This window comes from Rhyacophila brunnea, unplaced genomic scaffold (assembly GCF_057557595.1).
Source record: "Rhyacophila brunnea isolate RB1 unplaced genomic scaffold, BYU_Rbru_1.0 scaffold_24, whole genome shotgun sequence".
Classification (NCBI taxonomy): domain Eukaryota; kingdom Metazoa; phylum Arthropoda; class Insecta; order Trichoptera; family Rhyacophilidae; genus Rhyacophila; species Rhyacophila brunnea.
Window position 1 is genome coordinate 18,361,182 of NW_028232904.1, and position 25,719 is coordinate 18,386,900.

Genomic DNA, 25,719 nt, shown 5'->3' on the forward strand with positions numbered 1-25,719 from the left:
TTTTCCCAATTTTCGACGGTATTCCTCTTCTTCGGTCATATCTGCCCCTTAGCTGGAGCATATGGATACCATGCTGCGCCTTCAAGAATCCCTGTCGCTATCCAGTATTCTTGCATCCTCCCAGGTGATATCAGCATCACGTAACTCCGCCATATACACTAGATAGATAGTATTTAGCAGCCTTCCAGGACGCTGGAATCTGGTTGGCTTAAAGAACAGGCTAGCCAAATTGAGGTTCTCTTCTAGCATCCGCAGCACCTGGCCAAGCTAGGTCTAACGTCGCCTCTTCGCTCTCAGCAAGATGAGAGGCTGCTTAGTGCATCTCTCCATCATCCTCTTTGACTTCATACTACGAAAGTCAATACCATATATTTCTCTTCTACTCACGATAATGGCGTAGTCCTCATATATTTTTTTTCTATAATATAATATGTTTACTGATTTATATATCACTGAGCATTAAAACAGTTTAAAAAGAAGACTATAGTTTTAGTGCATATCCAACATTATTGCTTATTAATTATAGGCTTCTTCGACCTGATGAAACACGCCAAAAAGACGCCCTATGCTCAGCTATCAGTGAAGTGATCTGGAGATCAGGAGAGCAGACGAAGAGTGTGGTTGCACTTCCTCAGGATATTGCTTATATCCAGCACTCTCATACATACTACCAGGATACTATAACTGAGAAGGTATGGCATAGTGTAAAAGCATAATAATTAACAAAACAATTATTGTCAAAATACAAATGACATAGGTACTTAATATAATATTATAGATATAGTACAGGAAATTAACTGTGAATAAATTGACCGATTTCATATTTGTTTTTTTAAAAGGCTTACATATCGACTGTGGAAAAGAAAAACGCCGTAATCGTAAAAAAACGTTTTTGTTATGGATTTCGGTCAAAGTTAAAATACAAAATAGACATAACCTTGAAAAGTACATAATAATTAATAATATGGTTTTTATATCCCTCATCTGATATTAATTATTGACTTATTAAAAAAAAACCAACAAAAATGATGGTTAAGTCACTTTTCACGTCCTTTAAAAAAATGCTAGCTAAATTTAGATAATAAATCGGAATTTGCAGCTTACATTCTTAGGAAACAACGTGTATTTAGACGTGCACAACGTTATTATGCAATTAAACGTATTTTGAAAAAAATGTAGGGTTATGCCCTTTTCCTTTCTAAGGTCAATTTAATTATAATATAAAGATCCTTTTGGGTAATACAAGAATTTATAAATAAATTGTCAGAATAATATATTCAAACGACAAAGTGTATCAAAAAAATTGACTGCAAAATAATGATTGGTCGACGGTAAATCGACGATGAATTATTTTGTACAAGAATGAAATGAAAAACTTTTCAGAATATGGGCACCTAGGTGTTTTTACTCGTATTATGAGAAATTGGTGGCGAGAATAAATTACCGAAAGTAAAATATTTACTCATTGACTGTAATAAATTACTATTAAGTACTGAAAAACAGAATTTACTTACGGTAAACTGACCGAATAATTACATAAAAATAATTCTTCAGTTTAATAAAAATTTTAGTTACCTATGTAGTTAACTATGCGTGACCAGTGTTACCAAATTACTGTTGTTTACAAACATATTCCAGATGACGTAAAAAATAGCTTTTTGTGAATAACCTAAAGATATTTTTTGCTGTGTCAAAAATGTTAGATTTAACGCTATAAGCCTGATGCATATTTTGCGAGCTAAGTCGAGCAAGAAAAACGTTAAATTAATGTTATTGTAAAATAAAATAATATTAAAAATTTATTTCAGTTGCATCTTTACGAGTTCACCAAACTGGAAGACCTACAAATCTTTATAAAGCGATACATGTATGTGGTAAGTGTCCAAAATTAATAATATTGTTATTTAGACTGATCCATATTATTATATTAATATGAAGATCACGATCATAAGAAAAATGTACATAATAAATTATTATAAGATTGTTGTCAATAAATCACAACAAACACAAATGCCTATCTAAATGATCTGTCCATTTTTATAAACGACTAAATTTTAATTTGTTTTATTACATATTTATGTCATATTTGTGTTTTCTGAATAAAAAACACTATAATTTTATTATTATCTTTATATTTAATTAATAAAAAAAAACCAAAATAATTGGCTCGTGCAGGATTCGAACCTACAACCTCCGGTTTGCATTAATTTGGCGCTCTAACCTATTGAGCTAACGAGCCGATGCAACCAGTCGAGTATTTTTTGTTTATAAAGGGAATAAAATGAATCATCACTTTTTTTAAGGCATAGTGGAAGTAATGTAATTTTTACCGACACAACACTGGCATGACTAACGATTTTATAATTGGTACAATGTATTCGTATTAAATTTACAGAATTGTTTGAAATCTAAAGGTACCTACTTATGATAGGTACTATTAATTACATTTTTATCGTAGTATCTTTTGGGATTTAAAAATATTTGCTTTTTGATCAGCGTTTTGACCATGAATAGAATAAAAATTCAGTCTTTAACACTCCCGTTACTAGGTATAGTGTCTATAATATCACATTTTAACCGGACCAGCAAATATTTTAGTTAATATGCACTTCGTCATCTTCATATTTCACTTATTCCTAGAACCATCAATATTACAAGTAGGTACCTAATTAAAATCTTAAAATTTTCAAAATCGATAACATTATCTCTTACATAATAATTGATAGATATCCGTTAGATTTCATTTATCTAAATCTGTCATAAATTATAAATATGTACATAAATTTCATTACAAACAAAAGAGACAGAGAGAGAACTAAAAGTATATGCAACAAAGAGAGACATGCGCAATTGAGAGAAAAAGATATGAAAATAAAACGTGAGATCAAGATAGTATTATGACTCTTGTAGGCTGTAATAATGTATAAAAATATTCAAATTATGATTAAGTATAATTAAATTTTGATGCCTTTTTGATCATTTTATAGTTAAAACATATCGCAAATAATGATAATGAAAACTTTTTAGACGTCTTATTTATGTTGCCAAAAAATTACATTTTCCTTTTTACCTGCTGTAATATTGTCAAGGTCGTGCGGTAATTGAAGGTGACATCAGCGGAACGAACGGAATTTATTAGCATCGTGGAGAGAAGGTTAATTTTTTGTCTATCTATATATTTTTTGGTTTCGTTAAATATATTATAAACATTGCATTGACAAAGAATTGGGGCCCAACTATACAAGGTGACCTAAATTTCAGTTGTAATAAATTTGTTAATGAGATTTTTAATAATGTTATAATTTTTAATTCATGTTGCCGTTGCCTAAACCAAGCCAAAATATATAAAAAATATTTTTCTATCTATAAAATATCTAAGATGTTCACCATTTGCCACAAGAATGGAGGCAGGCTGTGGAGATTCGACATAAATAGTGCACACAAAATTTTGTCAGTTACTTATACTTATTTATTTCCATTGTACTAAGAATACAATTTGTAGACGGTGTTGGTTAGTTTTAAAATTCAATTAAACCCTGCCTAATCCAAACCATAGGTAATAGATAAAAAAATATTCTTATTATAGATTTATCTTTTATATAATTATTATGGTTTGGTTTAGGTAGTTGTTAATTAATTTTTAAATACTGACCAATAGTATCTGTAATTACAACGTTTTTCTTGGCTCGTATTCTTATTTGTTCGGTGGTTCTTTGTCCGGTACAAATATTGCAATCGATTTTTAGCTAACTTCCCGACTAGCTAGACATTTGAAACTTTTAGAATATATCGGAACACGATGCCAATGCATTTTTTAAATACTTTTAGCCATCTTTAAGTAGAATTGAATTCATTTTCAGTTAATTCTGTTTTATAGGAAAAGTTATTTCGACACCATTATTGGTTGCTAGGGGTCTGGGGTCCAAGCAACTAAATTATTAATATATAAGTGCGTTACTATGGAAATCAATATGACATTACGCCAAGTACAAATTTTTTTAATCGTTTAAGCTAGTCAAGTCAAGTTTATATGGTTCAACAGAATTTAAAAACGTTGTAAGTACCTATATTGTTTGCAAAAAAATATAAATTAGGTAAGTATTAAAAATAAATAACAAGAAAAAAATTATTGTTATATGCGCAATTCTAATGAATTCGTGGTACAGCTTGAATACGATGTCATTAATTTTCTTTTATTGTGTTAATTCTTGGTGGAAATGCATTGTATTATCAAAACAAATCACTGCTTACTGCTTAATTATTCAAGCCAAATTTATTAAACACATTGGATCTCATATTTTAATCGCTTCGGATATTGATATATTCCACTTACGTGAGGGTAAATTTAGGTGGACGTTGTTTTATAAGTTTTTAAGATTGGGTCTATCAAAGTTCACTCTTTGTGCTTCCATCTACTTTTAAAGAATGTAACATTCTTCAACACATTGACTTGTGACTATATAATTACTTTTTAATTACCACATTTAAATAACATGCTAATTATATCGAATCGCCACCTTAAGACGATAGTTCAGTGAAAGGGCAAATGAATTTCAACTATAGGCGCGACGAAATTTTGGACTCGCTGGCATTTGGAGAGCGAACGTCGAGGTGTGAATACGTCAATTTGTTTCGTGATGGCGACGGGGATATTAATTCTTAAATCGTGTGAAGATGACTAAAAACATAACCCATTTACTTGAGAAAGAAAGCATGTCAATGAATATATTATTATTGTTACTAATAGAACAATAAACAGAACATGGACGCTTGTTGGATTTATATGACAAATTATATTTCGTTCTGCACGCGTCATTTGCACCTGCGACCCGCAATCAGCGGATCGCCTAGCCACGATCTTTTTAGATCATGCCTCAACTGAGGTATAGCCTTTAGCGTCTCATCTTTAATGAATCGCTCATATGTTTAGCCTTCGTCTCTATATGAAAAGGTTTTCTTCAACATCTTTGTATGAAACCAATTTTTTGCTATTGCGTCATGTCGTTTATGTCCATAAATTAACTGTATCTAAAATTTGTCTTAATGACAGTATTGTGGCGAAATGCAGATAGGTCACTGTTAAGTAGCCTAACTAAGACATTGTTATTTTAGACCCGTCGGTTGCTAAGTCACCGATTTCGGCGGTGTACAAACATTAAACGTTGCTTTAAGCCCCTTAGGCATTCGAGTATTACTATGCATTTGGTTCTTAATAATATATGTAAAATATTCCGGGAAGATGAATGATTTACTCAAGATACCAGGCAGCAAAACGATTTCAATAAAATTACTTTTGCTTTTAAATAGTGCATTGCCTCAAGCTAGTAAGTGAGTAAACAATGATATTATGTGAAATGATATTTTCTAAAAAAAGTTGTCCAAGAAAATCCTATTACAGTTTTAACAAGGAAACTCACAAGAGATACTTATCCATTTATTGCCTGTATGAGTACATCAGAGGTTCCCAATTGTATTTAATTTATTATTTTAATTTTAATTAAACAAATATAATAATTTCGGATATTTTCGTTCGTTCTCGATAATCGTACTCAAAAATAAGAATAATTGTTTAATTTCTCTCACGACTCCAGCAAACTCCATGGAACGACTCAAGGGGAGGGTGGGGATCGTGGCAGACGGTTGGCCTGAGAATCTGTCATTCAATTAACCGCACAAATCTATCTCATATTGGTCGGCCACTACTACCTAGATCAGCGATACTCAACCTGCGGCCCGTTAAGCTTTGATGTGCGGCCCATGATTTTTAAAAATCTGGCTTTCTAAATTTCGTATATCTTGAGATTCGTTTCGACTTCGACGCACAGATAGTGACACCCGAAGAGGATTGTCATTATGGTCCACATCAGATCTGGTATAAGAGTGTTGCTATTACACACGCTGGATTTATTCCCAAAAAACAAATATTTGATAGACAAGAACGCGCGCAAATAACTTTGCTTGTGGCAACACATAAATCTTTGACAGCTCCAAAGTCGAACGCGTCACAGTGTTGTGGCTTTATCTCAAGTAAACATTATTCGGAACACGGATACAATAGTATTTTTTGCTGTCTTATGAAAAATGGGTAAAAAATAAAAAGGGGGGGTTTCATGATTTTTTTCGTCACACTAAGTGATGCGGCTACAAATATATGTATTTGGCCCGAAGAAAAAAATAGTTGAGTATCATTGACCTAGAACTAGATGCATAGTACCAATGTTTTTTCATCTACTTTTCGAGATAATGAAATTTCAACATTGCGATTTTATTATTTATTTTGCCAACGGTAAGGCAAAAACGAATAAAAATATCAACACCGGTATTCATTAAATACATACAAGACAATTATTTCACGGTACCCTAATTGTTCTTAATTTTTCTGCACAGAATAAAAGAAATTCAAGATAGTTTTATTAGTCAAATTTTGTCCAAAACCGAAGTCGAAAGCTTTTCCGTCCAAAATACCTAAATACGTAATAATTTTTTTCGTTATTATTTCTCTTTTGGCAGGTCATTCAGTTGTTTTATGATTTATTGATACCAAAAATACCGGTTTTCAAAAAACCGGTATTTCAGTATCGATGAATAACGGTATCCAGGTTTTTGTAATACCGGTATTACAATCCCTAGTAGGGGAGTTGCAGGGACGGGGTCCCACTTGTACACTACGATAATATTATTACGAGCCGCATTTCTAGAGACCACAGTTTGTAGTTAATCCATTATTATACTTTTCGCAAGATTGAGTTTACACTTTGATGCCCCTGGGCTTGCTTTCATCAGAAACTATATTGTCACGTACTGCCAGTTATTTATTTTTATTATTATTATACTATAAGGAAAAGTTTGTTTTCAGTTTGAAGAGGAGCCCGGGGCCGGCGCGCTGCTGTTGGTGTACGCCGCAGTACTGTCGAGAGGACCGCAAAAGTGAGATTTTGTCACATTATACCGCGTATCCCCCCACATTTATGTCTGGGCATACAAGTTAATTATCATATAAAAATATACGGACTATCGTTTTCATGTAGAATGGACAGTATTGTTGAATGTTGAGTGGGCAAAATTTTCTCGAAAATGTAACTTGTACTATATAGCACTTGGAGTATCGCACCCAGGAAGGTGAAGGGGGGGGGGGGGCAAGGGGCCCTGATGATCTGATGATTTTAAACATTGAAATTGAAAGCCAATAAACTATACCTCACACTACTACTACTCACCTAGACAAATAAAACCACAGCAAAAAAAAATGATTTGTAATTCTCCAGCACCCATTTTAGAAAAAATTCTTAGATTTTAATTTCTAACACAAAAATTTAGAAACACTAATGTTGGGTTTTTTTAGAAACCCAATCCCTAATGGAAATCTCAAAAAATTCTCGGTGTCCATCCGAATTCCGAGTGGTGTAGGTCATGGCTGGGGAAAGCTGACAGGGCTATAGCCTGGGGGCCCGGCGTGTCGGGTTGACCAGATAAGTGAGATAAACACACATCATAAATTAGATTTAATAGTAAGGCGCTATTATTCTTCATGGCCATGAACATTTTAAATTATGTAATTGTGCAATATATTTTCTGATAATTATGTGTCGATACTCGACAACTCCATTATTAAAGTAGATTTATTAAAAATCGCTAATGATTCACTCTATAAGTACCCTTACTTTGAACTAAAACACAATTTGAAAAACGTTAATGTAGTGTTTCACACTGCCTTTAATCTTAGCGGTAGGTAGGGGACCAGCCAAATATCCTAGCCTGAAGGCCCGTTTCAGGATGTGGGGGCCATGGTGTAGCTACACCGAGTGCAATGGACAAAAGACCGATAAACGAGAAATTAGGCTGTGTTGTGTTGAGTAGGTTTGTGTATAAGTTAAATGCAATAATACTTTTTTTTGTCCATTTTCAATAAATATTTTGGAACCTCAATATTATTAAAAAAATCAAAAATTGACGATAAACATTCGGCGAAAAGAACGACTACACCCATTACAGTCGGTGGTGGTGTAAATCAAAAGAACATTTTTTCTGTGGAATTCGGCATACATATTGTAGCGCTCTAGACCAAGCGGGTAGCACAGCCGATATTATTTGAGTAATGTTTTAGCATACTAGGCAAACTGTAGTCGCTGTTAGTCACTTCCAATCCGCCAGTCGCTGATGACACGCTAAATGGTTACCGCCACTATGCCCCCAATTTAGTAAAAACTAGGAGAAATTGTACAAATATGCAGCCGTGTATTGTGAAAATATGTAAAAATATGTATATGAAGAAGAAAAAGAGCCTGTGGGACTAATTTACTTTCTCCTTGGGCCCCCCCAATACTAAATCCTGAGTGCGCCACTGAGCACTTGCACGAAAGAACATTAGCTGAAATTGACAAGTCGATTCAATAAAAACAGAAAAGCTTTTAGTGGTAATTTTTATAAATTCATACGCACAATAATATTAAAACTATCTCATTGCAGTATAAAGAAAGACCTTGACGGGATGAGCACATATCTGGTGTCTACCCACGTGGAAGGCTCTATCAATCTGGTGATGCTGTTTCTCACTGGAAGGGCAACTCCGTATCTTCATAACGGAATCATCTACGTTGGCGATGAAGATCATTATGTATGTATTAAAAGACTTTTTGAATTGATCGACAAATACATGGAGTAGTATGTAGTAGTAAGTTACCCATCTTAACCTAGTATTCGAATTTAACCAAGCCATACATTCTTAGTGTCGTATCACAGCCTGAATATAGTGGGTCTTAAAACCAACAGTATTTGATAATATAGTCCATAAATCAGCGCTCGAAATGGGATATTTTACGAACCGGAACGTTCAATAATTTTACGAACATATTAACATAATTATCTAATTGCATGTGTATTTTATAAAAATAAGTGTGTTAGATTTTTATATCATATGAGAAATCTAGCTGAGACGGTCAAATTTATATAATATTCACGAGACGGAGCGATAATTTTGGGGATTTTACGAACCGGAATGGCGCTCCGGTCATTTCGAGCCCTGCCATAAATTACTTCACACGGATTTCGGTATTTTTAGATTTCCTCTCCTATCATGACACCTTTTCAGAAAAATTCAAAACCCCCTCTCCCTGTCAAAATTTCGTCACATTTTTTTTTATTTACACATATTATATACGTAATGTTCTTACGGAATATTTTATTTTCAGAAAAATTTAAGATTAATTTCAGAGAGTTTGGTATATTTTGTATTGAGGCACATTTTCCACTATTCTCTTTCATCATAGTCGACATATTTTAACAGGCAGTTTCTTCTTAAGGTATTATGTCATATATGAATGACTCCATAAATAATGGTATATTATTATGGATTATTTAAGGCTCTCCCGCAATATGGAGTCCTGTCTCGCAGTACCATTGGCTTGATGGTATGGAAAGGTTCTGAAGATTCAAAAGAATCCGACATGCAGCCTCCAGGCTCCAGACTGAAGACTCCTGCTCTTCCTATTTGGGTAGGTTGTCATTTACTTTGACAGATACATTTTTAACACTTTTTAGTTATTTTACCTTAGTCCCCATATTTTATAAATACAATGACAAGGTTACATGTAAGTTGTACGTATGCAGTTAATCGGGGGACACTTATTCGTGCGCCGCAGTACGTGAAACATGAGTTTGTATAACATTTTATCAAATGACGAGTTCTTCGTTGAACATTTCACCGTGGAATACATTTGTACGTATCTTACAAAATGCGGCGAATTTTATGAGATATCTTTACTAGGTTAGGTTAGGTTAGGTTAGGGTTAATCTAATTGCTATTTACTTAGTTTGCAATAATTGGACACTTATTGATATAATAAAAATAATAAATGGTGACATGTAATGATGATTCATGCCTTTCAGATCCAGTGACTGCAGTCATATAAGATAGGATAAGTATATGCTCAGAATATCAGTCCTATGCGACATTTCTTTTACCACGGGAAAAACTAGGCTACAAATCGCAGTCCTCAGTTCCCGATGAATACGACAAAATATTCATCAGAATTACCACCGCCTTGCGCTACAAAGAATTTTCCAGTGTTTTTGCAAGGCGGTTTCATAGGCCCTGGCCGAATTCAAATTAGCAATACCCGATGCGGGTAGAAAAATAGTTTTCAATAAGGCATATTCTCTCAGCCGGCACAATTTTCATTTGACTAGCATCAAGTAGAGTAGTTTGCGTGCTAAAGTCCTTAAAAAACCTCGATAGTAAATGCGAGGTATTCATAAAGGCATCTAGAAAAAAAAGAAAAAATTGGATACTGCGGGAAATGGATATTAAGGAATTCTTAATTGCTGTCAGCTATCGCCGATCAATATACTGACACAGCTTGAGTTGTTTATTTCCATATTAGAATGGTTTTAGCCTATTGTTATATTAAATAATTATAAAATTTCATTTAATTACGTCCCATGAAATATGACAGGAACCATTACCAGGTTTTCATTCGAAAGTGTCAGTGAAGCGTATATGATTTTCGAGATATCACTCTATTTTTCGAATATTTCTGCATGAATACAAATTTTGTAAATACGACATTAATTTACAGCAATTATGAAAGACCTAAGTTTGCTACAGATCTGAATTTTTCAGGATATACAAAATAAAATAAACCTTTGAAAAAGATGATAAAAGTTAAAACGCGATTTTCAGACTTATAACAATCTTGATGGTGGCCATAGAAATGTAAATCTCAATTATTTTCTACGTAGAAGTTCTAACAGATAAATACCTTATTATTATTTATGAATGGATTTATCAAGAACACAAAATTATCAGGATATTAATTCCTCAAAGAAAAGATCAATTCAATTACGAGCGAAATTTTCAGGAAACTTCTAGAAACTTTGGCGGAATACTGGATTGTTCAAAACAAGCTAATAACTAACTAACAACGAAATATTTCAATAATAATAAATTAAATGTTTTGTAACTCGACAAAAATGACTAATTTAATATATCTATGTAATAGAATTCCAAGTGGGTACCATAAAATTGAAGTCTCGAACAGAATTTTCAATCCATGGATTTTTAGATTAGTAAATTTGTAATCCGACGCCGTTTTCAGATACCAGGATTAGTGTTAACATTAAGCTTCTCCAAAAAGGGTCTGTAATTATACATGAATATTAATCGTTGTCTATGAAAAAAATTGATTGAAATATTTTACAATTACTTAGTTACATTTTTTATTATAAAACAGCACAATAGAATTTAATGTTGTTTTAATTTAATAAAACGCATTGTTTTTGGTAGTACTTATTCCACTTTTAATCAATAAATTAGGACCGGTTTCGTCCGCCTCAGAGGGAGTTGAAACCGGTCCTAATTTATTGATTAAAAGTGGAATAAGTACAACAAAAAAAAATGCGTTTTATTAAATTAAAACAACATTACAATGCAGTTCCACCATGAATTGACAGTTAAAAAAATAAAAGAAAACAATAGAATATAATAAAAATGACGTAATGTGTTTTTCTCTTGTATCATTTTTGGGGCTGAAGGGGGACCCGGTGTGGTGTCCCAACCAGCTAAGTGAGATAAACACACATGGTCATGGCCCCCACAAGGGGGGGCTGACAGGGCTCTAGTCTGGGGGGCAGGGCTCTAGTCTGAGGGGCAGGGCTTAGAAAGGGTCCGGCGTGGCAAGTCGACCAGTTAAATGAGAAAAACACCCACCACAAATTTGCTCTTACAGTAAAAAAGTCGCTTGCGGCGCTATTTTCTTAAATGATTATTAAAATTCAAAAATATATTACTGTGTGATATGATAATAATATGATGATTGATATAATTAAATGCTAATTCACGCGTAAAATTTTATTTTATAATTATTTTAACTGTGTTTCCTGACTTCGACTTACAAAATGGCTTTTTATCCAATATGGCGAAGAGTTTCATGCTACGTGGGTGCCACAAAAGGAAGTCGCGATCAGTGGTTCATAATATGCTGAGTGCTGGCAACTCAATAAATCAACTGGATTTATTTAAAAATCGCCAAAAATACACGGAATACCATTAAGCCCGGGTTTTCGTGGAAACCATTTGGGAAATACTAATGTAGAAAATCACACTGCCCTTAATCTTAATGATAGGTAGTGGGCCGCCATAGATCCTGGCCTGGGGGCCCGCTTCAGGATGTGGGGTCTAATAATAAAAATATGTCGCCTGCGGGCAATTTCACGTAAAGAATTAATAGTAAGTATGTTGATGTGATGTTAAAATGATTATTATACAATTACAAAGAAACGTGAATATTTTTTTATAACATGCATGCGCAATAAAAGTTGCGAAACTAATAAAATTATCCCTGTTGCGCAAACGATGCGGTAGATTACCGTGCGTGGATTCAAGTTGCGTTGAGTAACCAAGGTTATAATAACAATAACTAACTCACTAATCTCAGAGTGGAAGACTGACCTCGAGGTGGGTGCACACCAATGTTCCCGGTAAGGTGTGCGCGCGCACACCTACCAGAATGTTTCCGCACACATGTTTTCATCCCCCGCACAGTACTTAAACAAAAATATTGTAAAAGAAAGTTTCCTTTGCCATTGATTTTAGTTTTGCTCGAATGCACGGAACCATCACATGTACAATTCTTCGACTCATTTCTCGGATGGCGAAGGTCTTTATTTTTTTATTTACCATAAAAATATCGTTAGTGTTATTATTAATCAAGTATATAAAATCACTTAAATTGCTAAATACTTAAAAAATATAAGTTTTAATGAAAAATTGTATGTGTGTGTTTGTGGGGGGGGGGGGGCTGTAAATTTACCGCACCGGGTGACGGCCCCTAGTTACGTCACTGCTCAGATGTGTTGATGATCCACACACACAATAGAAAAATTAGAGGGAACGTCGGTGCACACTGAATTGAGCTGCATGATGAAGAAAGACTTTGAAGGAGGTTAAGACCCGCCAACGGTTGTATTGCCATCAATTTTAATAATAATAACGTACAACTAGTTATTTTCAATAATAGGTAATTAAAATATCCACAGCATTACCTATTTGAAATAAGGAAAATCTAAATGCTTTAGACTTATTTTTCCACATTTTTAGTTTTAGCGAATCGGTAGCAATCGATTGTATTGTGTATACTCTGAAGAACGGAGATATTTTCTTCTGTAGTAAACAAACAATTTTTTTTTTCAGGTGACTGACTGTGCTGGACACTACGGCATGATGTTCAATACGAATAGAGAGTTATTACGAAATTATCACGCAGAGAGAAGGTTGGTTAATTTTATACCCAGATTTTTTTTAAATATAACTATCTACTTATTATCAAAAGAAGCATGTTACTAATTTTACGTCATTAAAATTCTAATAAGTATAATTTTAATAAGTATGTACTTATTTATATTTTTTATTCAATACTTAAGTACAAAAGTGGCCTAAAGCAATGAATGCTTGAGTGCTCAGCCGTAGTGGTTTGGCGGGCGCGGCGCGGCGGCGTCTTACGAAACTTAAACGTATAACCGTGTGTATTATGCCCCAAAAAATACACTGTCTACGAGCATTTTACACACGGTTATATTATGTTTGAGTTTCGAAAAGACACCGCCGCGCCGTGCCCGCCAAACCAATACGGCTGAGCACTAACATTGTTACAACTCCGAAATCGGTGACATAGCAACCGACGGTTTTATTTAAACTAACTTAACGGTAACATATCTGCATTTGGCCACGAAACTTGAATTGAGTTATGAATTAGATCAGGGGTTCACAAAGTGTGTCCCGCGGGCCAATTATGTTCCGCGAGATTTATATTCAATCTATATTATTAGCATGGAACATGCTTTTGTCTTGACCTCCCGGGCGGATTCGTTACGAAAAATCGCACAGGCGCAGCGGTAACGAAAAATAAATTCACACAAGTAGCGCGGCGCGGGCCGCGAGAGACTTTACAGTTCAGTCGGCCGCGAATGGTGCTTCGGGAATGACGTGTAAACCCACGCCCCGCAATTAATTATATTTTAATTTTATTTTCTTTCGAATTTGGACAACCAGGATTAAGAGAATCAGTAGGCAAAGCATGTTCCATGTTTAATAATTTGAGCCATCAGGGTTTAAGTAACCATCATCTGAGTGGCCCAGGGGGGCTGATCCCCCCTGCAACGCGCAATTATTTGAGGGGCACAATAAATTCAAAATAAATATCATTTGGCAAAAATGAGTGGTCAAACACTTTCATATTTGTGTATGCGGATGTGTGAAGTGACGGGGTTCAGCGCAGACGCAGTTACGAGCGGGCCACTACCATAGTTGTTGCGTTGTTAGTTGTCAAATATTACCGGTTCTGTTACAAAATATAACCCCAAATTACCACTGTCAGTCCGGTAATGTTGCAATTGCATTCAAGGTCTGTTGCAGTTACAGGCGCGTCATTGCTATAGTTTTGTGTTGTAAGCTGTCAATTTTTACCTGGTCTAATAAAAAAATTAGATACAGTTAATCTATGGAAATAAACGATGTTATCGAAAAAAATATTTGTATTTAAAGATGCTGAAGAAAACTTTCTCATTATAGAGACGAAAGCTAAACCTATATACAAAAACAAAATAATTTTAATATTTTAGTATTTTTTTATAGATATTAGGAAGCAAGGAAGAATAAAAAAATCTTCATGCAGTTTTTCATTAATTCAAATACTTGAGCTTCAATTACATTGAGCTTCTTTACGAGCTGTTTATTGGCTAATTTAAAAGCGAGCGATTCAGCTACTGCGATTTGATGATTACACACAAAACTTTCCATTCGCTGAGAAGCTACAAGCCAGCGACTATTTTGACGGAACGTAGTTCGTTTTTTTACCGGAAGGTTGGTACTGCGCTCTACTGCGCAGACGCAGTAGGCCCACACGCCGGCGTGTAGCGTGTAAAGTTGACCGGCTTTCAACTTTTCTCGGTAGAGTGTTGACAACCTGCTTATTAGCTTATTCGATGATTACACTGGGCGACTTTACAGGCAGATTGTAAATTCGCCAATAAATAGCTAGTAAAGCTCGTGTTAGATATTTGGATTTAAGACGGTACTTCAGTGAAACGGCAAATAATTTTCAACTATAGATGCGACGAAATTTTAGACTCGCTGGCAATCGGAGAGCGAACGTCGAGCTGTGAACACGTCAATTTATTTCGTGATGGCGACGGGGGTATTATTTCTTAATTCGTGTAAAGATGATTTAAAAACGTTACCCATTTACTTGAAAAAAAACATGTCAATGAATATATTATTATTGTTACTAATAGAACAATAAACAGAACATTAAATGGACGTATGTTGGATTTATATGACAGATTATATTTCTTTCGGCATGCGTCATTTGCACAATCCGCGCATCGCCTAGCCACGATCTTTTTAGACCATGCCTCAACTTAGGTATAGCCTTAATAAATTTCATATAAAAAAATAAAGATTTATTTAAATATTATGTACTTTCAAAATATGATAAAATTCGAAGATATACCTACGCCCTATTATATGTTATATACGTATTTTGTTGAATTAAGTACTTTCCATATATCAGAAGATTTGAATTGTATCAAAGCAACGTAATTTTTGAAAAAAATATTACGACGGGTTGAGCTAGGCTTGAGCTAGACATTATTTTAATTCACATTTAAAGAATAAGAAAATGCAAATTTTATGAATCTCATTAATGTCAGTACCCATTGACCCAATAATTCTTTTAATATACTGATATAATATTCGTAATTATAAGAATCTTCGTTTTTAAGAATTCTCATCTATGTTTGTAATTTTAAAATATGAAAATCATTATTTTTAAAATTCACATTCGTTCTTGGGTCGACCAAATTTTGCTTCGCCATCGACCGGTTGAGAAACCCTGGCCTAGGCCATCAAGAAGTGATGATTCATTTTATTCAATTTATAACAAAAAAATACTCAATTCTTCGCGTCGGCTCGTTAGCTCAATAGGTTAGAGCGCCAAACTAAGTAAAACCGGAGGTTGTAGGTTCAAATCCTGCACGAGCCAATATTTCTTTTACTTTTTTAATATTTATTAAATTTATACATTATAATTTTTTTATTTTACATTATGCATTATTTGTTTTATACTCAGTTTTTGAGAAATGCACATCTATTTTTTTTATTTCAATATAACTTTTTAAACTTGAGGCTGGTTTTCACTATTCGAAGGCCCCTTTTAAATTTTCCGATGCATTAATCGCTTTATTTGTGGTAAAGAAACGTGCCGCTAGGCACTTTTGAGAAAAATTAAAAGCTTTCTTTTATGTTTCTCCTCCTCGCAATTCTGCATTCGAAATAATGCCCCATATGTCTGCTTCCACATAGATTTCGGCATTTCAATGTTAAAAGAACATCAAACGATATTTTTTATCACATATTTATTCATTCATTTCATTTACAATCCGTATATACTGGCAAATATTGTTTTTTATGTTCCCACCAATATCACTCGTAACTAGGGATTCCAATCCCGGGATCCCGGGATCTCGTACTATGTTCGATACCTATGAATCCCGGGATTGGTAAACATAATCCCGAAACTTTAGGGATTGATTTTTATCAATTTTTATGGAAAATAAAATAAAAACGAAAATATAACAGAAAAAATACTTTTAATAACAAATAACTACATTAGAATTAAACTGAGTTTGAATGAGGTTTGATTTATTACCCATGTGTAAGTTGTCAATTCATTTAATTTTTTTACATACATTAATAAAAATGAGAAAGATTGGAAAAACAATGCTTCGCACTTTTAACAAAGTAATTCCACCATGATCTCATACGTTTTACGGCAATTTCATATTTGGCTGACTAATTAGATTTATGAAGGAGAAAAGCCATGCACCATGATTTGCTTTACTACTTTAAATCTTGCTAATCCACTCATTAAGTCTTTACTATCAGAAACAGCAATCTCATATGATGTATTATGTAAACACTAAACACAATATTGATTTTACGAAATTTTATAAATGAAAATCGTTCAGATTTGTAAATAGTTTAACATAAATTAAAAATTTCACATAAACGTAAAGGGAATTTAAGAAATAGAATAAATTAATCAAGAAACATTTAGTTTCAGCCATTTACACTTAAGCTGTCTTCTTTTTATAGAAAGTAAACCATTACGCACTACCAGAAAATGCTATTTTGGACATAACTTCGGGCATATTATTCAGAATAATGTTTTAATTACTTGAAACTTTAATTTTTTTTAACACAATATGTTATTTTTTATATTAATTGAAATTGTATTTTATTTGTTATCTTTTCATAAATAAATAAAACTGCTTTACTTTCACATTATTATTTATATTACAATATTACACTCCATTAAACTTATGTATTTCCAAGATTGAACGTACACAATATTAACAATAAATGTGTTAAATAGTATAAATTATACGAGATTTATTTTTGACAGATTTTATTAATGTTATTTGTATAATTATATAAAAATTTTATATTAACTATGGAAAAAATCCCGGGATAAAAATTTTGTCTCGGGATTGGATTCCCTACTCGTAACACTACGGTCTTCATGATACCTCGTCGCAGAACAGATGTGATGTTTCATGATGCTGTGTATCGTGCGATTAAACTTATTTGATGGCACCATTAAGGTTGATTTGTTTTTTATTAACTATGTCATGTTTGTGGACGTGTTAAATAGGTTAGATTTATAATTGTATTTATCATTTTACTCTAATATCCACATAAGCATATAGTGTCTTTTCTACTTTCTTGTTATACTGGTTTTTATTTTTTAATTAAGTATTTTTTTTATAATTTTCTATAAATTATGTATTATGGTGAATTGGCCAATCGCTGTAATGCCGTAATACTCTTTCTAAATAAATAAATAAATATATAAATATTGTTGCGGGGAATGTAGTAGTAGGGAAAGTAAATGCGGGGGGAGGATGTCATTTCTAGAAACGACCGTGGTGACGTATAAGACTTGAAATAAAAGTATCATTTTAGTTATTAGACTGCCTACGGCAAATACAATAAATTTAATATTCTTAAAATATTAATATTATTATTAATAATGTGATGTTTATATTGTTGTTTATACTATTGTATCGTCACACGCTGTTAAGTCAAAGCGTGTTTAATGCTAGATGATTCAATTCAAAATCAAATGCCAGCAAATCGAGTCGACACAGCATAATGCAATGATCATTATTACCACCGGCAAATTAACGAAATCAGAAACGCGCGTGACACGTTCAACGTGCCGTGAAAAACGATTTGAATTGAATTTCCAGATTCGAGCTACAGTACTACACGTGCGGCGGCTGCCACGTGACTCTCACGGTCGACACACGTGGCCTCAACGAGGGTGGGGGCATCCCGAAAGACGACATTAATGCTACGCCACTGGAAAAGCTTATACATTCCAAGTGAATATTTTAAGTTAATCATATATAACGTACAGTATTATCATCATCATTATCTCAACCAAAATCGATCCACTGTTAGATGAAAGACCTTCCTTGCTGGCTATCTCTACCTTTCTCAGTGCGTTATCTTTTATTGCCACCCACTTGATTTTCATATCAGTTCATCTATCCAACAGACTGTTACTCTATGATCTATGATCAATTATCACAATTGAAGACTTTAGAAACAAAAACGGCAGTTTTCATTTATTTTAAATGTTGGCAAGTCAATATCTCTCTTCAATATCAATCTCTCTTGTGAATCTATTATAAAGTAAAATAAAATGTCATATATTATTAGTAGGTATACAAACAAAAATATTTTTTCCAGAAATTATACTAATAAAAAAGATTTAGGTACTAATTACATTTTTAATGGCTTGCCAAACACATAACGAAAGTGAAACTCCTCAAATTAAAGCAGCTTAGTCATGGATAGATCAGTACCTAGCTTAAAAATACCGCCCATTAACGCCGTCTCTGGTTGCGTTTTTATGTATGTATACCCATCTATACCCCGCGCAGGTATACCTCATCAACGAGGTTCTACATTTTCTTACGGTGGAAGGATCGATAGACGAGCGGGGTCTCAGCGTTTGGTGGTTCATACGGGGGCTCCGGGCTTGATACCCGATGAGGTCACAAATTTTATGTGATTTTCTCAAAGTCTGGGAGTTTTTGTTTCACTTATATTATTAACTAAACTACTGTCGTTTGACCTCTTGGCTCGTTGTAGTGATAGCAGTAATAATATAAATGTTTGCGTACAGCCTAGATTTCAGCCTTAATTGTCTAAAGACTCTCATGCATATTGGCGCGATACTGGTGGATATATGGGTTCAAATCCCGCCAGGCCTCGGATTTTTTTCAAATGTGATTTTTTCTATCAGGTATTATACATTTGAGGTGTTCTCAAGTTATGTATGTTCAATATATGGAATATTACATTCTAAAATATTGTGAATTATTTGTTGAATAAAAGAAATGGTTTATTAGAAATAACGCTGAGTTTCTCGGATAGGATCATAACTTTGAGTTGCCAGTAAAAATTCTAAAAGCGATCTTTTGAGACTTGAAAGAATGCTAATGAAGATGGATTATGCCACGAAGTTAAAAAAAATTGGGAAATACCTACTACATAATACAAAGCATCAAAATTTCTTGACTACAAAGAGCTGGTCATGTTTTTTTTTATGAAAACCCCATTGGTTGGAGACAAGTTTGGAGGAATGGATTGCGGTGGTTGGGTGGTGCAGCAAACCTCGGGTTGAAGGAGGATATACCCGTTTGAGGAATGGTGAGACTAAGTTCCACCACTAGGGTATTATTCCACAAATCATGAAGAGTTAAACGGAAACTTCAATTCATGATCACAAGCGCAATATTATTATTTAATGGAACGGTTTTTATAAAGTAGGTATTATAATCGATAAAAAAAAATTAAATCGAAAAATTTAATTAGTTATCAATGTAAAAGAATCTCTCTTAAAATTATTTCAGTAATTATTATTTTTTCCTTTCATTTCAGATGGCAAGACGCTAAGATAACTTGGACGGGACAAACGCCCTATGTTGGAGAAACAGCGGTTAATTAAACGCTTCTTGAAGGACAGAGCTCTCAAACTGTAGCCGGAATAAAATCAATAATAAGTGTTGATACTTTCGATAATGCAGTGTAATTTAGTATTTAAATATTAGTTGAATTCAAATATCTTGAAGACAATCGTTGTCTATCTATAGAAATAGTAAAATATGTGGAATAAAAAGAATATCTAGTCAACAAATTTTAATATAAATAAATACTGTGAAAAGATAGAGCAACAGTTTATTGAGCTTGCATAGAAAATGAGAATTAATACTAACTGAAACTTACTTCAGAGAATTCGATAGGGAAACCAACAAAGGGTTCATCAGGCAGAACAAGAATTCATCCAATACCTTTGGTCAATATCGATATGCATTTGGCAATTATTATGGTTGTTTTAGTATTAATAGAACTTTAAATAATACACACCGTATTTATGCTCCACAACTGTTTTCCACTAACTCTTATTTTCTTTGATTCCCAACTCTTTTTATCCTGTCTTCTACCATTCATTGTTATTGTAACTAGCATCACCAATTTGTAGTTATTAATAATATGCCCCCGTTGTATAGTAATAATTTTTATTTAATCATATTCTGAGCGGAGTAAAAATTGTATATATTTAGCTATTTGAGTAAAAAATGCTTTCTTTTTTACCATAATGACCCATCCTTATTACAAGATTGTTTGTAAAATTCTTATTTTCCATGCATTAGGACGGATTCTGTTCACAGTTGAGACAAGTTTGCTTAATTAAAATATTTTTACCACTATATTATTATAATCAGTTTGATCTTTATAATGTTGTATCGTTTAATAACTCTATTTTACTATTAAATTGTCCGAATAAACCGGGATGTTACACAAATTATCTCCGTGTTATTTTAATGTCTTTCCCATAAAATGTTTACTCTTTCAGCACTCGATTCTCTCCCATTCTCGACAAGGAGTGGCCGAGTGGAAGACAACGGTATGTACATATATATATATTTTTGTTTTGCCACTAGATTGTTTTTCTAGCGTACTTGCATGGTCGTGGTTAAATCATTCACTGCTGACTAGTTAATTACCACAATTCGGTCACTGCTAAAGACACGCCTTGCGTGTAGCAATTAGCATGATCTTTAAATGTTGTAATTAACTCGTCAGCAGTGAAAGTATTATATCTAATGGCCACGCGCTTGGTGCGTCTTTAGCGGTGAAATATTTAACATTGGTGTTGATGTGATAGAGGCTGCTAAGTCGATAAAATAGTGATGGGCTAAGCATGTTGCTCAGCGAGTGGACAAAGTCATCCAAGATGCACTGAACAACGTTAAGAATGCCCTAAAACTAGCTGGATAGAAAAACTCATAAAGTTTGGTGTATGTACGTGGCTACGAACAACTATGATTATTTAAGGTTCCTCATCTCTCCCGTCATGTATGTATAGCTGTGGATATGCAGGGCCGCTTAAAACGTACCTGAAAGGTTTTACAAGCTCAATCTACTATCCTGATATGGAGCCGCAGGGGATTGATGTAACAACCACGCGGTGCTTAAAAAAAGAGCTTAGACAGAAAATGAAAGTGTTGGATTGTCACTGCTAGTCTCGGTAACGTTAAATGTCATCTGTACTCGCATACTGAATATTAAGATTTCAATTCGATTACTCTCCGGAGGAAGTGGGAATCCGATTAACTTGCCCTTCATACGACGCTGCAAATATTTTCAAACGCCTTAAAGTGGACCTCGGTTGATATTGTGTTTGTGTTGCCAATAATTGGGTCATGTAAGAACGGACCCTGGCAAATAGCTTTGCTCACTCAGAATTCATAAGCGGGCAATCCCAGATAACGTGTTTAACGTCTTGGTGGTCATTGAGCACACGTGAAACCCCTGGAGATTCGCGTCAAAATTACCATGACCGGTAAGAAACTGGCAAGTCCAGTGTATTGCTCGAAGTCTCTTCGTTTGATGCCTGCAGAGTACGTCTTGAAAAAAATAACAAAGTTTGTCGCCTCTTGAAGAACTAGTTACTTAGAAGAGTGTATGGATCTAGTGGAGGCATTCGTCCAACAGTATATCGACATTGGCTGATGATAATAATTTATTTATTTAAAAAAAGACATATTGAGTACAGAATAAATTATTAATTCAAGACGTTCACAGCATAACATTTATAATAAAAAGTACAAATAAATCAACTAGAAAAAAAACAAGGTAGAGAAAAAAACAAAGGAAAAAAATAATAGAAAAGAAATAAAATAAAAAAACAACAATAATTAAAAAAAAACTTTAACAATAAAATAGAATTTAAAGAACAGAATACATAATGCCTTTGCTAAAAATGTCTACATCTCTAGGGAGTACATTGACTAGCCGCATAACCCTCGCTATTGGTGCCTGGTGAGCCTGACATGAGGAAACAGCTTTCACCCAAAGTAGGCTTTGGCTGTGACCACGCATTTAATTGACGGGTGCATAAAAATTCAAATTTTCCAGAATATTGGGATTGGAAGCTTTATCAGGTGAGAGCAGGGAAAAATGCTTTAAGAGCAGAAGTGAAGTAATAAGCCAGATTAGGGATCAAAGAATACGTCATAAAAATGATGTTCATATTATGAAACTCAAAACAAAATAAATCGTAGTAAAAAGGCGTACTAATGAATTACTATCAATGTAAAGTTATATAATATTATTTTTTCCACAGTTTTAAAAACCACTGAGTCAAAGAATTTAATATTTCCCGATCGACTAATGACAATTTCCCTCAGGCTGCGGATTTTCCTTTTCACAAGAAAAAAAGGCCAACAGAAATAACTTTTTAGCGATAAAAATATCCCAATTAGATTATTTAAAAATATTGTATTGGGGACAACTTTTGGATTCTCTCTTTTTCAATAAATTTTTCATTTTTTAAAAGCGTTTTAATCGTATTGATACTTCCTTGCCATTGAAGAAGCATTTAAATTTTAACTGTACGAAAATTACTGTGTATTTTTGGATGCTTAAAAAAAATATTTTTTATATTTTTCATGGAATCATTTCTTTTACTTAAGCGTCAATGACATTGAGTTACTTTACGAGCTGCTTGTTGGCGATTTTACAATTTGCCTGTAAAGTCGCCCAGTGTCATCATCGAACAAGCTAAGAAGCAGATTGTAAACAATCTATCGAGAAAAGTTGAAAGCCGGTCAACTTTACACGCTACACGCCGGAGTGTGATACTGCGTCTACGCAGTAGAGCGTAGTTGCAACCTATCGGTAAAACAAAAACTACGTTCTGTCAAAATAGTCGCTGACTTGTGGCTTCTCAGCGAATAGAAAGTTTTGTCTGTCATCATCACAATTGCAGTAGCTGAATTGCCCGCTTTTAAATTCGCCAACAAACAGCTTGTAAAGTAGCTCAATGTCATTGACGGCTTAGTTCAAAACCGCATGTTCCTTTCAAGAACATCGACTATCACCCGCTCCCTATGATGATTACTTTGAAACACTTAAAAATAGATATTTAAAAAAATATACACATAGGTATTAGTCCCGTTTGAGACTTTCACGGTTGTTTTTTATTAATAGATTTTTGGGTTTCCACCACGTGTAATTCTTCTCTGGTCGTAACGATTGACATATAACTTTGAGCAACGTTTGCTCTTAGCTTATTGAATTCCTTTTAGCATTCTTAGAACGACGTTTGCATTCATATATCTACACTAAAACTAGTTATTACTAACACATATCTTTTGATAAAGGGCCTCTGCAACGAGCCCGTAACGTCGAAGAAAGAAAGAAGAAGTACACGTGGTGGAAACCCCAGAATCTATTACCATAGGAATAAGATCACTCTCTGGGTGGCGTTTTGCCAAACCCTACTTTACTACCTACATGTTACAACTACAACACAAATAAGTAAAATAGCTAAGTATGTTATTTTGGCCTCTATCCGTTTACTACTAAAATGTTTAAATATAACCTATGAAGACCTCTATTATATTCAGGAATAATTAAGTATCCATTTCGCAGTAAGAACAAAAAAATACGGAATGTGCCGGCCACTCCAAAGCCTACTACGATCTATTGATATTCGATATGTAGTGTTTGGCATTGTAGTCTGTATGGGCGAAGTTGAAATTTGGTTACCAAAAGCTACATCAATACAGTCGCAAAAACTACGTCTGCCTTGCAAAGTAGTGTTTAACAATATGCATACGGGTGAGTATTTTAACGTGTTAATACTTTGGACGCTGAAGATGCACCTGGCGCGTAATGACCAGGCGGCCGATCGATGTAATTAACGTGCATTTTAAGAGTGGTAATTAAAAAGTAATTATCTAGTCAGCAGCAAATGAGTTAAGTTATAATTATGCTATATATGAAGTCCTTTGAATTCAGCCAAATGATAGGTGACCAAGTCAGACAACCTGATGTGGCCAATAGCTGGTTGGACAAATTTGAGCAACTCTTCTCTTTCCTACACATTTCAGGATATTCGAACAGAAGATGGTTTAAATTCTGCACTTCTCTCCACCATATATGGTCATGTCGAACAGGTGACGTTCAGTTCTCGAAGTCAAGTGCGTAAGGCGCTGGCCTTTTATCCAAAACGTTCTTATTCGATACTCGTATAAGTAATATATTTATGTGATTTTCTCAAAGCCTGTAATTATTGATTAAATTATATTACTAACTACACTAGTGTTATTGGATTTAATGGTATGTTGTAGTGTTTAATAGAATATTGTAAAAGAGTTAAAAAGTATTGGTATAATGGTTCTAGTCAAAGGGATTATCTTCATAAATATGTCAGCGTTTACTTTTAAATAACTTCTTCTTTTGTCCATATCCGATCTCAATAGGTTTATAATATTATTATGGGCCTCCAGAAAATGAACGCAGGGTTTAATGAAGTTTTAAAAACTAATAAACATTATCTACACACTGTAGTCTTAGTTCAATGAAAACAAATACGTCTGGTTGACAAAGTTGCTTCTTTGACCATGCTCGATCTAAAAAGATCATATGGGTCTCCACAGAGTGGAGGTTTGTATTAACAGATTAAGTTTTCACGAGAAATAGATGTCAACCTGTTAGGATCATACTCAAATTGAAAAACAATATGTGAACTAACCAGACCCAGAATTCGAACCTTGGACCCACGACGCTATAGGCCGACGTTTAAACCGCGCGGCCATCGTGGGGTCAAAGTTTGGTGTGCACTATTTATGAAGGATAATAACAGCTTACTCTTTCGCCACTGTTACCAATTTATCATAAAAAGGTGCTAAAGATGTTGGGCTTTGTCTTGCGTACTTCCCGGGTCTTTTCGGATGTTACGGTACTAAAAATTCTCTAATTCTCTACTCATTAGTTAGAAGCAGACTTGAGAGTGGGTCTATCGTTTGGGACCCGCATCAGTTAAAGTACGGCCTTATGGTGGAGAGAGTCAAAGAGAAATTTTTGAGACTCCTTTACTTTCGGCTGTATGGATATTATCCGTGGCTCTATCCAACTGATTTTATCTTAGGGATGCTTACATACTGTAGCTTAAAATTTAGAAGGGATCTCTATTTAGCTACATATTTTTTCAGACTTATACGCGGCGTAAATGTGAACTCTGCCATTCTTGGTGGTGTTGGCTTGTGTGTCTCTGATAATTACCTTAGGAATCGAGGGCATCC

The 25,719-nt window shown here is 34.1% G+C and overlaps 2 protein-coding genes across 2 annotated transcripts in view; both read left to right on the forward strand.

The window, feature by feature from the left end:
• LOC147069137 (inactive ubiquitin carboxyl-terminal hydrolase MINDY-4B) overlaps nt 1–20,072 on the forward strand; it is a 79,603-nt gene extending 59,531 nt beyond the window's left edge. The window contains exons 4-11 of the mRNA XM_085951607.1: nt 527–692; nt 1,809–1,874; nt 6,857–6,927; nt 8,467–8,614; nt 9,360–9,491; nt 13,187–13,266; nt 18,304–18,438; nt 20,006–20,072. Coding sequence (XP_085807733.1) covers nt 527–692; nt 1,809–1,874; nt 6,857–6,927; nt 8,467–8,614; nt 9,360–9,491; nt 13,187–13,266; nt 18,304–18,438; nt 20,006–20,072 — 865 coding nt within the window. The remainder of the gene's footprint in view (nt 1–526; nt 693–1,808; nt 1,875–6,856; nt 6,928–8,466; nt 8,615–9,359; nt 9,492–13,186; nt 13,267–18,303; nt 18,439–20,005) is intronic.
• Nucleotides 1–25,719, forward strand: part of LOC147069135 (E3 ubiquitin-protein ligase RNF13-like) — a 538,012-nt gene that overhangs the window by 455,332 nt on the left and 56,961 nt on the right. The window lies entirely within an intron of this gene.